The sequence below is a fragment of the Oncorhynchus keta genome, chromosome 1, assembly GCF_023373465.1.
Source record: "Oncorhynchus keta strain PuntledgeMale-10-30-2019 chromosome 1, Oket_V2, whole genome shotgun sequence".
Classification (NCBI taxonomy): Eukaryota; Metazoa; Chordata; class Actinopteri; order Salmoniformes; family Salmonidae; genus Oncorhynchus; species Oncorhynchus keta.
The window spans coordinates 25,889,408-25,904,358 of NC_068421.1; the positions used below are offsets into that span (position 1 = coordinate 25,889,408).

General features: G+C 41.9%; 1 protein-coding gene and 1 long non-coding RNA gene across 3 annotated transcripts; one reads left to right on the forward strand and one right to left on the reverse strand.

The window, feature by feature from the left end:
- Positions 1-38: 38 nt before the first annotated feature.
- Positions 39-1,857, reverse strand: LOC127906660 (uncharacterized). The gene is made up of 3 exons (XR_008062640.1): positions 692-1,857; positions 378-433; positions 39-191 (listed from the first exon to the last, which is right to left on the reverse strand). It is a non-coding gene; the product is annotated as an uncharacterized LOC127906660 (long non-coding RNA).
- Positions 1,858-2,091: 234 nt separating this feature from the next.
- On the forward strand, positions 2,092-14,932 carry LOC118402799 (uncharacterized). Of its 2 annotated transcripts, none has more exons than XM_035801106.2 (12): positions 2,092-3,019; positions 3,998-4,117; positions 4,258-4,632; positions 4,752-4,871; positions 9,336-9,692; positions 9,926-10,128; positions 12,337-12,441; positions 12,545-12,640; positions 12,732-12,842; positions 13,008-13,128; positions 13,275-13,577; positions 13,673-14,932. In XM_035801106.2, the coding sequence occupies exons 1-12, from the start codon at positions 2,614-2,616 to the stop codon at positions 14,530-14,532; spliced, it is 3,177 nt and encodes a 1,058-aa protein (XP_035656999.1). In that variant the 5' UTR covers positions 2,092-2,613; the 3' UTR covers positions 14,533-14,932. The 2 variants fall into 2 exon arrangements, with proteins under 2 accessions (XP_035656999.1, XP_035657088.1); XM_035801195.2 differs by having other exon boundaries at positions 2,092-2,955.
- Positions 14,933-14,951: the final 19 nt, after the last annotated feature.

Sequence of the window (14,951 nt, forward strand, 5' to 3'; positions counted from 1 at the left end):
ACACATTTTGCTAATCCCTGGTACAAAAAAGGTTGAGAAAGACTGTACTAAATGACTTACCATAAGGTTCCTGTTTTAAAGGGGAATCCGGTTAAGTCGGCTCCAGCAGCACAGTAGCTGAATTTATCATCTCAGACCCTGAAGATCCTGGTTGGTGATCTCATCAATTGTCCAACTGGATGAAGATTGCTCTGTGGAAGCAACAGCTCAGTTGACAGTACTGACATAATCAATATTAACTACCAAGCTTGTGGTAACAGGCCAAGTTACTGTGTAAAAAAAAAAATGTGTACGAGAGACCGTATGAGAGAACCTACCAGAATTCTACATTTCTTGCGGGGAATCAGATTTAGTAGACTACAAAAGCAAGTTCTCACCCCAGACCCTGAAGTTTGTGGAAGTTCATCAGGTGTCCAACTGGATGATGATTTGTCTGGAAAAGCACCAGATCAGATAAAAGCACTCACACAAACAAACAAACAACCGCCGGCTATTTCTGACCAGTGTGCTGTTAAGGTGCATTGCCAACAACCTTGTCGTAATAAAGTTCTCTATATCCTTTGTTATGTAGGCAATCATGTTTAGCATTTACAATTTGGTCTATTTATGTGTATTCATGGTTAAAAGTTCCCTTTGTTGTTTAATGTGCCTGTATGTGCTTGGGTGAGGATTGTTTTGGAGCAACTTGCACCTTTTGGTGATCTCAGGTTTCCCAGAAGTAAATTATTGTGAAATTTGGTCAGCTTCCTTATTTACTTCTGGGCCCAAACGTGTTAACAATTGAGAGTTTTGTTGTGCCAAATAGGAAGTAGTCTCCACCCTTGCAAAATGAAACTCTCAGACAAAGCCCCACCCCTTCCGCACACTGCTTTAAACAGGGGAGAAGGACTCCCCCTTTCATTAAAGTTCAAGGCCAACCGCGAATAGGAAAATGGCGAATAGGAAAATGGCAATCTTCGTGGTCTATCTGTGAATAAAAATAGAACAAAATCAAAGACAATCATGGTACCAAAAATTGCTTCTATTACACCAGATGTATGTCTTTGAAACAATTATTTTAAAATTGCACACAGAAGAAGTTATAATTTAGCTGCTAATTGCAGCCTGCAGTACCCCGGTCTGCCTTCAACTCGAGTTACTCAACGAGAGGGGGCAGCACTGAGCTAGACTGCAACATTACTTCTTGAAGTAGTTGAAACTGTGAATTTGGGCTGTGCCGAGTATATGGACAAAATGAGAATCATAACGGATATTGGCAATTTTCTGGATACGATTATGATCAGAGTATTTTTTTGTAATTATTCATGAACAAAAAAATAGGTTTGCCAGCACACATCCTTTTAATTTCAGTCAGTCTTGTGCGAGGCTCTACGTGGTCTATATTAGTGGTTCCCAAACTGTGGGGTGCAGCCCCCCCTGCCTGGTGACACCATGAGGTGCTAAATTTGTTAATAGACCAATAAAAAGGGTTCCAAACCAAAGCTTGTTTTCCCCTACCCACTCAGAACAAAATTCTTGCTTGAGAAATAGTTTTTTGCTAAGAAGGTATTTTTGTTTATTTTTGACCATTTTAATTAAACTATCACAGTGAGGTACTTAATTGTTACCCAGAAATGTGTTATTTAGCTAGGCAAGTCAGTTAATAAAAATTCTTATTTACAATGACGGCCTACCCCGGACGATGCTGGGCCAATTGTTCGCCACCCTATGGGACTCCCAATCACGGCGGTTGTGACACAGCCTGGAATCAAACCAGGGTCTGTAGTGACACCTCTAGCACTGAGATGCAGTGCTTTAGACCGCTGCGCCACTCAGTAGCTCAATATCAAAATGTTTTGATATTGAGATAAAAACGGCTGCATTGGACCTTTAAATATTTTGCTGTAACCAAGATCCATTGGGAATACTAAAGAGATTGATAACTAATCCCTTTAAAAACTCTTATTTTGAAGGATTTGGGAAAACCAACGGAAGTGATTTGTGATTCTTGTTTCTGACCAATAGGTGGGCTATCTCGGCCAACTTTTATCACAGATGAAACAATGAGACCGCTATTTCACCGGATGTATGAATGTGGAGAATCTGGTTGAAGTTTCCAGTCACTACCATATATGGTAGTGAGAGGAAGCCCAGTGGCCAGCAGTGGGAGAAGTTGGAACGAGATGGATTTTGGCCGACATTCTGCTCATTTACTCATAAATTAAACATTTGATCTCAATACAGTTTTCTGTTCCCAAAACTACAATATGTTACGAACGGAGTGGACGAAATTGGGAAACTTGACCCTTGGCCAAAGTTTAAAAAATGTGCGTTGTTTAGAAGGCGTGCAAAGGCGAATTGAGTTATTGCTCACGCGCACTTCAGAGTAGGCGTTCCTCAACGGAGAAATGCAAATGAGCGTGCCAATAGGATCACGCTTGCTTCTGCTTGGCTCTGCCTACCTCATGGCTTGTTCTGCCCACTATTGCTCATTTGTTACCATTTGAAACGACAGGCTGTGGTCTATCTTGGTTTAGTTATGCACATCTTTGCAATATCCGAACCGAACCGTGCTAGGCAGACTATTGTGAAAAGGGTATTCTATAAACTATTACAAATAGCAAATACATAACCATGGAAAACAAAAAATCCATGTCCTGTGCATGTCAATGGGCACCTGAGGAGGTAGTGGCATTGTTAACACGCTGGGCAGACGGGAGTGTTCAAGAGCAGCTTCTCTCAGCAGTGAGAAACGAGAGAGTCTTTATCAAACTTAGTTCAGAGCTTGATGCCCTAGGCTTCATCAAAACATCGACACAGTGCAGGTGGAAAATAAAGAAGCTGAAACGGGAATATAAAAAAATCAAGGACGACGAAAACAAGAATGCCTCCACCTGTCTTAGAAGAAGATGGTTTGCCATCATGGATAGTGTCCTCGGTCACCAACCAAGTGGTACCGTATTGGAGTCTGGCTTGGTAATTAATTCTCAAAATATTTTGGAGTCCACGCCTGATGCCCCACCAGAGGAGGAAGATCCCGGTAATTTAGACTAATGTCCCTGTTCCAAAGTAGGGTTTTACACCAGGCTTTAAGTAAACTCTGGATTGCTAATACTATGTATTGGCCATTGAGAAGCTTTGAAGCCACCGGTCGGCCATATTGGCGCTCCCCAGTAGCAGCAGTCCTCTATAGGATTTAATGGGATTCTACAGTATTTCAATGAAATGTTTTTGAAGGACAGAATTACATGTATTAAAGTATTTTTTTTGTTCTCGTGGACAGAAACATTTGTAATATATACTTTAAGGAAAATGTTTTATTGAATCAAATTGTTTTTGTCACAATGCGTTGACAACAGGTGTACGTACACCTTACAGTGAAATGCTTACTTACAACTAAATGCAGTTAAGAAAATACAAAAAAGAAGAGAAGAATAACAAATAAAGAGCAATGCATAGATAAAGTTATACTGTTACACCATTAAGGTGTAACAAAATATTTTTTACAATGTGACTTTCCATGTATACCATTGGTTTCCCACAGTGGAGGCTGGTGGGAGGAGCTATAGGAGAACGGGCTGATTGGAGTATATGTGATTTCCATATTTTTGATACCATTCCAGCCATTACTCCTCCCACCAGCCTCCACTGGTTTCCCAGTGTTATAAACTAAGTAACATTAGGAAATGGTGAATGGTCATTCCATAGCTAAGTCTACTTGCAAATGTAGGTTAACACTGCATGTGTTAGCAATATACAGCTCTGCCCAGAGGCCCAGGCTTTTGCAGTGCAGTCCGTTAGGTGCTTGCATCTGCACAGTAAAAGCCACGATGCAGCTATCTTCTTTCCCGCTACATTGACAGCAGCGGTGGGAATGACACAGCTTGTGCCACATGCTAAGCCCAGACCTCTGGGCAGAGGCAGTACAGTACAAAGCTCTCACATACCGTGTTACACAATCTTTGCTAGTTATTATGTCCCTGTTTGTGTGAGTACTCGTTATCTGGTGCTTCCACAGACAAGTCACCATCCAGTTGGATGCCTGATGAGGTCCACAGTCTCTTTAGTCACCGTTCAGGGACTTCAGCTTCTAGGCTGTTGGAGTGTGCTGATTCCCCCCAAAAAGCGGAAGATTATGGTAAGTTGAGAAACATTACATTTACAGAAACAACGGCTGATCCATTACATTTTTAGTAGGCCTAAATGGCCTATGACCTTACTGGATAACATTTTATCTATGTTTTCTTGTGTCCTTCAACTGATCTGGTGCATTCACAGATGAATCTCCATTCCGCTGGACGTCTGAGGAGGTCCATGCATTGTTAAGACTCTGGGCAGACAGGAGTGTTCAGGAGCAGCTTCTCTCATCAGTGAGAAACGAGAGCGTCTTTACCAAACTTAGTTCAGAGCTCGCTGCCCTGGGATTTAACAGGTCGTCAAAGAGGTGCAGAGAGAAAATAAAAAAGCTCAAACAAGAGTATCATAAAATCAAGGACAACAATAAGAAGAGGAGCTACAACCGCCGTAGAGAAAGATGGTTTGCCATCATGGATAGTGTCCTCCGTCACCAACCAAGTACTTTGGTAATAGATTCAGATGGAAATATTTTGGAGTCAACTCAACCTAATTCCCCACAAGAAGTGAAAGATTCTGGTAAGTTAAGCTGCCTAGTACAGCATCAACACTGGTGACATTTTCAAAACACTAAATTGGCCTGTGACTGGAAGCTCGGAAGTTAATATTGTTTGTCAACTGATCTGTTGCTTCCCCAGACAAATCTCCATCCAGTTGGACACCTGGCGGGGTCCATGGTTTCCTTGGTCACCGACTTGGAACCTCAGCTACTATGCTGTTGGAGTCGACTGATTCCCCTCTAGAAACAGAATATTATGGTAAGTCATCTAGTCATGTCTTTCTGAACCTTTTTTACAGACTCAATGTTTTTTATTTTTTTATTTTACCTTTATTTAACCAGGCAAGTCAGTTAAGAACAAATTCTTATTTTCAATGACAGTGGGTTAACTGCCTGTTCAGGGGCAGAACGACAGACTTGTACCTTGTCAGCTCGGGGGTTTGAATTCGCAACCTTCTGGTTACTAGTCCAACGCTCTAACCACTAGGCTACCCTGTCTGCTAACGATCTGAGGCAGTAAAATAGTCAATGAGAAACAAACAACAAAAACATAAACAAAACGTGTAAAGTGTTGGTCCCATGTTTCATGAGCTGAAATAATAGATCCTAGTCATTTTTTCCAAATGCACAAAAAGCTTATTTCTCTCAAATTTGATCAACAAACTTGTTTGCCAAGATTTTTCACACACCTGACAGGTGTGGCATATCAATAAGCTGATTAAACAGAATGGTCGTTACACAGGTGCACCTTGTGCTGGGGACAATCAAATGCACCGTTTTGTGCTGGGGACAATGGCCACTCTAAAATGTGCAGTTTTCAAATAAAATGTTATTTGTCACACACACATATTAAGCAAATGTTATTGCAGGTGTAGCGAAATGCTTGTGTTGCTAGCTCCAACAGTGCAGTAGTATCTAACAATTCTCAACAATACACACAAGTAAAAGGATGGAATTAAGAAACATACAGTACCAGTCAAAAGTTTGGACACACCTACTCATTCAAGGGTATTTCTATATTTTTACTATTTTCTACATTGTAGAATAATAGTTAAGACAAACTATGAAATAACAGTTATGGAATCATGTAGAAACCAAGTGTTAGAATCTCATACATTTTGATTTGTTTAAGTTCCCACCCTTTGCCTTGATGACAGCTTTGCGCACTCTTGGAATTCTCTCAACCAGCTTCACGTGGAATGCTTTTCCAACCGTCTTGAAGGAGTTCCCACATATGCTGAACACTTGTTGGCTGCTTTTCCTTTACTCTGTGGTCCAACTCATCCCAAACCATCTCAATTGGGTTGAGGTCGGGTGATTGTGGAGGCCAAGTCATCTGAAGCAGATGGGTCATTGTCCTGTTGAAAAACAAATGATAGTCCCACTAAGCCCAAATCAGATGGGATGGCATATCGCTGCAGAATGCTGTGGTAGCCATGCTGGTTAAGTGTGCTCTGAACTATAAATAATTCAGTGTCACAAGCAAAGCACCATCACACCACCTCCATGCTTCACAGTGGGAACTACACATGCGGAGATCATCCGTTCACCTACTCTGCGTCTCACAAAGACACGGCGGTTGGAACTAAAAATCTCAAATTTGAACTCATCAGACCAAAGGACAGATTTCCATTGCCCATTGCTCGTGTTTCTTGGCCCAAGCAAGTGTTTTCTTCTTATTGGTGTCCTTCAGTAGGGGTTTCTTTGCAGCAATTTGACCATGAAGGCCTAATTCACGCAGTCTCCTCTGAACAGTTGATGTTAAGATGTCTGTTATTTGAACTTATTTGGGCTGCAATTTCTGAGGCGGGTAAATTGAATGAACGTGTCCTCTGCAGCAGAGATAACTCTGGCTATTCCTTTTCTGTGGCGGTCCTCATGAGAGCCAGTTTCTTCATAGCGCTTGATGGTTTTTGCGACTGCACTTGAAGAAACTTTAAAAGTTGTTAAAATTCTCCAGATTGGCAGACCTAAAGCAATGGACTGTCATTTCTCTTTGCTTATTTGAGCTGCTCTTGCCATAATATGGACTTGGTATTTTACCAAATAGGGGTGGTATACAGAAGACAGCCCTATCTTGTCACAACACCACTGATTGGCTCAAACTGATTAAGTAAATAAATTCCACAAATTAACTTAAGGCACACCTGTTAATTAAAATGCATTCCAGGTGACTACCTCATGAATCTGGTTGAAAGAATGCCAAGTGTGTGCAAAGCTGTCAAAGGCAAAGGGTGGCTACTTTGAAGAATCTAAAAAAATATATATTTGTTTAACACTTCTTTGGTTACTACATGATTCCATATGTGTTATTTCATAGTTTTGATGTCTTCACTATTCTACAATGTAAAAAATAGTAAAAATAATGAAATCCTGGAATGAGTATGTATGCCTAAACTTTTGACTGGTACTGTAAATATTAGATTGCGGAATGTCAGAGTGGCATTGACTAAAATACAGTGCAATAGAATACAGTATGTAAACATTACTAAAGTGACCAGTGATTTTATGTATATAGGGCAGCAGCCTCTAAGGTGTAGTGTTGAGTAACCCGGTGGTAGCTGGCTAGTGATGGCTATTTAACAGTGATGGCCTTGAGATTGAAAAACAGCTTTGATGCACCTGTACTTACCTGGCTTTCTGGATGATAGTGGGGTGAACAGGCCGTGGCTCGGGTGGTTGATGTCCTTGACAATCTTTTTTGGCCTTTTCAATTCATTTTTTTTTTTTACTGAAAGTATAAACAAAACAAAAAAAACATCCACTCGCCTCTTTTCTTTCAGTCTTTCGTTTCTTCTGTGACATCGGGTGCTATAGGTGTTCTGGAGGGCAGGTAGTTTGCCCCCGATGATGCGGTGAGCAGACCGTACCACCCTCTGGAGAGCTCTGCGGTTGCAGGCGGTGCAGTTGCCATGCCATACAACGCCATGCGGTGATACAGTCAGACCGGCTCAATTGTGCATCTATAAAACTTTGATGGAACTTCTTCAGCCTCCTGAGATTGAAGAGGCGCTGTTGTGCCGCCTTCACCTCATTGTCTATATGGGTGGATTTAATGTTAATTTCTTTACCATAAGCCGTCTCCAACGTAGCTTTAGAGAATTTGGCAGTACATCCAACCGGCCTCACAACCGCAGCCCATGTGTATGGCGCCGTGTGGGTGAGCGGTTTGCTGATGTCAATGTTGTGAACAGAGTGTCCCATGGTGGTGGACAACAAACCCAATTACATTTCAGATAGCCTTCCACAAGCTTCCCACAATAAGTTGGGTGAATGTTGGCCCATTTCTCCTGACACAGCTGGTGTAACTGTGTCAGATTTGTAGGACTCCTTTCTCGCACACGCTTTTTCAGGTCTGCCCACAAATCTTCTATGGGATTGAGGTCAGGGCTTTGATGGCCATTCCAATACTTTGACTTTGTTGTCCTTAAGCCATTTTTCCACAACTTTGGAAGTATGCTTGGTGTCCATTTGGAAGATCCATTTGCGACAAAGCTTTAACTTCCTGACATCTTGAGATATTGCTTCAATATATCCACAATTTTCCTGTCTCATGATGCCATCTATTTTGAAGTGCACCAGTCCCTCCTGCAGCAAAGCACCCCCGTGCTTCACAGTTGGGATGATGTTCTTTGGCTTGCAAGCCACCCTCTTTTTCTCCAAACATAAAGATTGTCATTATGGCCAAACAGTTCTATTTTTGTTTTTGTCAGACCAGAGGACATTTCTCCAAAAAGTACGATCTTTGTCCTCATGTGCAGTTGCAAACCGTAGTCTGGCTTTTTATGGCGGTTTTGGAGCAGTGGCTTCTTCCTTGCCGAGCTGCCTTTCAAGTTATGTCGACATAGGACTCATTTTTACTGTGGATATAGATACTTTTGTACCTGTATCCTGCAGCATCTCCACAAGGTCCTTTGCTGTTGTTCTGGGATTGATTTGCACCTTTCTCACCAAAGTAGGTTCATCTCTAGGAGACAGAATGCCTCTCCTTCCTGAGCGGCATGACCGCTGCGTGGTTCGATGCTGTTTTTACTCATGTACAATATTTTTGTACAGATGAATGTGGTACCTTCTGGCGTTTTGTAAATTGCTCCTTAGGATTAACTAGACTTGTGGAGATCTACAAATTATTTTCTGGGGTCTTGTCTGATTTCTTTTGATTTTCCCATGATGTCAAGCAAAGAGGCACTGAGTTTGAAGGTAGGCCTTGAAATACATCCACAGGTACACCGCCAATTGACTCAAATTCTGTCCATTAGCCCAAAGCCATGACGTAATTTTCTGGAATTTTCCAAGCTGTTTAAAGGCACAGGAAACTTAGTGTATGTAAACTTCTGACCCACTGGAATTGTGATTATAGTGAATTATAAGTGAAATAATCTGTCTAAACAATTGTTGGAAAAATACTTGTCATGCACAAAGTAGATGTCCTAACTGACTTGCCAAAACTATAGTTTAAGACATTTTTGGAGTGGTTGAAAAATGAGTTTTAATGACTCCAACCTAAGTGTATGTAAACGTCTGACTTCAACTGTACATAGATTAGGGCCTAATGAATTGATTTAAATTGACTGATTTCCTCATATGACCTGTAACTCAGTGAAATTGTTGAATGTTTTTATTTTTGCTCAGTATAGTACACATTTTTGGAAAACTGTTTAAACTTGCTAGGTAACATTGTTTGCCAGTTTAAGTGCTTTTAACAGATCTGGTGCATTCACAGATGAATCTCGAGCCAGCTGGTCACCTGAGGAGGTCCATGCGTTGTTAACACTCTGGGCAGATGGGAGTGTTCAGGAGCAGCTTCTCTCCACAGTGAGAAACAAGAGAGTCTTCACCGAACTTAGTTCCAAGCTTGCTGCCCTCGGATCTACGAAGACATCTAAGCAGTGCAGAGAGAAAATAAAAAAGCTGAAACAGGAATACAAAAAAATCAAGAACGACACTAGCAAAAATAGTTCCAATGTTCGTGGAACAAGATGGTTTGCCATCATGGATGCTGTCCTCAGTCAGCGAACAATAACTTCAATGCTTTTGGAGTCGACTCAGCTTAAATCCTTGCCCGAGGCAGAAGACTCTGGTAAATTAAGTTGTACTATACATTCTCAAAATGTTAACATGGCCCCTATGTTGTTTGTGAGTGCTTTTAAAATGGTCCCTGGCTTCATAGATGTTTACTGAAGCTGGCTAGTATCCCAAACCCTAGCTAAAGGCATTTTTAGATCAAACCTATACAATACTTTTGGTTTAAACTGTCCTAGGATATTATTATTATTATGTAATACATATTCTTGTTTGTGTTTCCCACTGTAGGTTCCCGTTTAACTCTCTCCTCCCTACGTCTCCTTGCTCCACCATTACGCCTGATGTCAGCATTCTTGTGGCAAGTGGCTCAGCAGCATACTGTAAAGCATTTTGGGAAACTGGAGGAGTTTGTGACTTTGGTGACAGAGGTGGTTCCAGAGCTGCTGAGTTCCAGGCAGAGGACCCAACTCCTCCTGGGTCTGAGAGCAACGGTGAGAGTGGTGCAAATGCAGAGGATTCCCAATAAAACTATGGGCATCAACTAGTCACAAATATAAACGCAACATGCAACAATTTAAGATTTTCATATAAGGAAATCAGTCAATTGAAATAAATTAAGCCCTAATCTATGGATTTCACATGACTAAGAATACAGATATGCGTTTGTTGGTCACAGGTACCTTTAAAAAAAGGTAGGGGCGTGGATCAGAAAACCAGTCAGTATCTGGTGTGACCACCATTTGCCTCATTCAGCGCATCACATCTCCTTCGCAGAATGGATCAGGCTGTTGATTGTGGAACGTTGGCCCACTCCTCTTCAATATCCAGCAACCTCATGTTTCAGCATGATAATGCACAGCATGTCACAAGGATCTGTACACAATTCCTGAAAGCTGAAAATGTCCCTGTTCTTCCATGGCCTGCATACTCACCAGACATGTCACCCATTGAGCATGTTTGGGATACTCTGGATCAAGTGTGTTCCAGTTCCCGCCAATATCCAGCAACTTCGCACAGCCATTGGCAGGAATTGGAACACGCTGTCTTACATGTTGATCCAGGGCATCCCAAACATGCTCAATTGGTGACATGTCCGAGTATGCAGGCCATGGAAGAACTGGGACATTTTCAGCTTCCAGGAATTGTGTTCAGATCCTTGCAGCACGGGGCCGGGCATTATTATGCTGAAACATGAGGTGATGACGGCAGATAAATGGCATGACAATGGGCCTCAGGATCTTGTCACAGTATCTCAGTGCATTCAAATTTCCATAGATAAAATACAATTGTGTTCGTTGTCTGTAGCTTATGCCTGCCCATACCATAACACCACCGCCACCATGGGGCACTCTGTTCACAACATTGACATCAGTAAACAACTCACCCACAGAATGCCATACACACTGTCTGCCATCTGCCCGGTATAGTAGAAACTGGGATTCATCTGTGAAGGGCACACTTCTCCAGCATGCCAGTGGCCATTGAAGGTGAGCATTTGCCAGCTGAAGTCGGATACGACGACGATCTGCAGTCACGTGAAGACTAGTGAGGAAGCAGATGAGCTTCCCTGAGACAGTTTGACAGTTTGTGCAGAATTTCTTTGGTTGTGCACATTTATCAGCTGTCCGGTTAGCTGTCTCTAAAATGACCAGCCACAGTCTGCATGCTAATTGCACCCTCCCTCAACTTGAGACATCTGTGGCATTGTGTTGTGCGACAAAATGGTGCATTTTATTGTCCCCAGCACAAGGTGCCCCTGTGTAACGATCATGCTGTTTAATCCGCTTCTTGATCTGCCACACCTGTCAGGTGGAGGGGTTATTTTGGGAGAAATGCTCACTAACAGGGATGTAACAAATTGGTGCACAACATTTGAGAGAAACAAGCTTTTTGTGCATATGGAACATTTCTGGGTACTTTTAATTCAGCTCATGCAAAATGGGACCAAACTTTACATTTACATTTTTGTTCAGTGTACAGTCATGGCAAAAGTTTTGAGAATGACACAAATATTAATATTCGAAGTCTGCAGCCTCAGTTTGTATGATGGCAATTTGGGAGTGGACTCACTCACAATTTTGCCTAAGAACACAGCCATGAATAAAAAATGGTACCAACACATCCTCTGAGAGCAACTTCTCCTACCCATCCAGGAACAGTTGGGTGACGAACAATGCCTTTTCCAGCATGATGGAGCACCTTGCCATAAGGCAAAAGTGATGACTAAGTGGCTCGGGAACAAAACATCAATATTTTGGGTCCATGGCCAGGAAACTCCCCAGACCTTAATCCCATTAAGAACTTGTGGTCAATCCTCAAGAGGCGGGTAGACAAACAAAAACCCACAAATTCTGATAAACTCCAAGCATTGATTATGCAAGAATGGGCTGCCATCAGTCAGGATGTGACCCAGAAGTTAATTGACAGCATGCCAGGGCAGATTGCAGAGGTCTTGAAAAAGAAGGGTCAACACTGCAAATATTGACTCTTTGCATCAACTTCATGTAATTGTCAATAAAAGCCTTTGACACTTATGAAATGCTTGTAATTATACTTCAGTATTCCATCGTAACATCTGACAAATATCAAGACACTGAAGCAGCAAACTTTGTGGAAATTAATGTGTCATTCTCAAAACTTTTGGCTACGACTGTAGTATGTTTTCCCCTGGTGCTACCTCACTTCTACCTCTTTTCCAGCTGGTTCTAGAGTTATGTCGTAATGAATGCACAGCTGACCTCGTGACCATCCAGCCTCACCTGGATAAAATCCATTCTTTGATAGAATTCTCTGTACACAAAGAGGTAAGTTAACTTATTTTGGCAGCATATTTAGAAAAATATTGGGGGGTTTTCAGCCCACATGTTGAGTTCATGTCTGATGTCGTTTGTTTATGCTTACTGACAGAGTAATGATGATGAGTTGAAGGCTACAGAGTCTAATTTTGTGGAATTGGTCCAAACCCTGCTGGAAGACCCTTCTGAGAGGGAGCACTTCTTTCAGGTAAAAGATCTTTCTGTTTTGTGACTTGCAGGTGACTATTGCTTGTATCAGCATTGGCACAGGACTTTGTCATAAATTATCTATTTTTCAGGTGGTGTTCCCAGTACACTACGGCCCTCTGTATGACACAGCACTGCGGGTACTGGTGTGGGAGTTCCTCTCCAGACTGGAGGAGCTGCTACCTGTACCAGACTTCACACAGGTACAGAATAAAGCATTACAGTATAAGTTTGATCCTTTTAGTCTACACTAGGTTTTAAGCTTGCAAAGATGGCTGGAGTACAACTGAATGGAATATACTCCATGTGTATAAAATATCAGTTGTCTGGCATACTGCATTTTAACACTATATTCCCCTGCTCCTCAGACGGCAGCATGGCTTGGTGCAGGCCCCTCTGTTTTGGAGGAATGTGGACATGCCATATTTGACACTGAAGAGCTGAAGACACTTCTGCAGCACCATCAGCATCATGGAAACCTGAAAAGGGGTAAGTCTCATCCAGTCAAACCAAACTCCTGTCATTTGAACTTGATAATGCAGGTGTCAGTGACAATCATCTTAGCTGTAAATGGTAAGAGAAAGGAAAACGCTGCTGAAAGATATAGCGAGAGTAACGTGTGCCATCTTTCGTAGGTTATTTCTCTTATTACACTGCAAATACCATCCTATCCACACTGTCCCTCCCTCCAACAATAAGAGTTGTCATTGGCTCTGAGCAGCCCAACTCTGACAAAACGAGAGATGGAGAAGAGCGAGAAGGACAACCTACTGGGGACAGAGAGGAGGAGGAAATGGAAGAGAGACGGAGTGAAGAGTACTGGGAAGATGAAGATTGCAATGAAATAAGTTATATAAGGCAGGATTTGGAGCAACAGGAGCAGATGGGCATTTCAACGGCAGAGACGTCTGCTCTGTGTATCCCAGTGCCCAATAACGGTAAGGGTATTCAGGAATTTAAACACTGATCTCATGTCATCAAATTATTGATAACATCTGTTATACAATCTAAATTCCTGATCTTGTCATTGCAGGATTTAATGATGAAATGTCATCCCGCATCCTTGCCTGCTCCCTATGCCCATTCAATCACATTGAAATTGCAAAACTCCACCAGCACATAAGGATTAGGCATCGAGGAGAGGACCGGAAGCTTTTATGTTCTAAGGAATCTGGGACTGATCACCCCTTTCCCTCAAGCAGCACTAAAAGAATCCCCTATGCACCAATAATCAAGACTCACAAATGCACTCATTGTGGTAAAGTTTTCAAATGCTCCAAAACCCTGAAAGTACATATAGGAATTCACACATTGCCATTCCATTGTAACCAGTGCGAGAAAAGATTTTCTTCCAGGTGTGGTCTGAAAAAACATCAGCGAGTTCACACAGGGGAAAGACCATTCAAATGCTCTCACTGTGACCGAAAATTCATGTGTGCAGGTTCACTCAAATGGCATGTGCGCACACACACTGGGGAGCATCCCTACTGTTGCACTATTTGTGGGAAAACATCTGTCCAACATCTAGCAAGACACATGCGGATGCATGCAGGAGAGAAAAACTATTTATGTAGCATCTGTGGTAAGGCATTCCTTAGCTCAGGAGAACTGAGGCTGCATACACGATCACACACAGGAGAATGTCCCTACACCTGTAAACATTGTGGAAAGGGCTTCAAAGCATCATGCCATCTAACACTTCATATGCGATCTCACACAGGAGAGCGTCCATACCCCTGCACCCTGTGCACAAAACGTTTTACTACAACAAGAGGCCTTAAAAGACACATGCTTACTCACACTGGCGAAAAACCTCACCAGTGCTACAAGTGTGGGAAGAGATTTTCTGTAAGGGGAAATCTGAATACACATCTTAAAAGTCATAGATTTTAGGATGGGATTCTGCAGGAGCAGTCTCATAGAATTGACTTTAATTAAATAAAATATATACAATTTCATTAAATACTGAACAAGTTTTGTGATTAACTATTCCCTGTGCATTTTGTTTTGAACAACCTACAACCTGTGAACAATGTGAGGGGTTTATCAATATCCTGCCCATAATCACACTATACTGTTAATATGGTGAGTCCATGCCTCTAGATTCAAACTAGCCCAAGATGGACTATTAATAAGGAGTCTACCCTTACTCCTTAAGGTCCAAATATGTTATTTGCAGAGGTAGACTGGTTCTGGCAGCCAAATACTCTCAACTGCGATACGGTCCTAGAAACATAAAGCCCTTTACTTTCATATCATCAAAATAATTTCACAAATGCAAACTATACACTTACTTACTGTACACTGTTTTA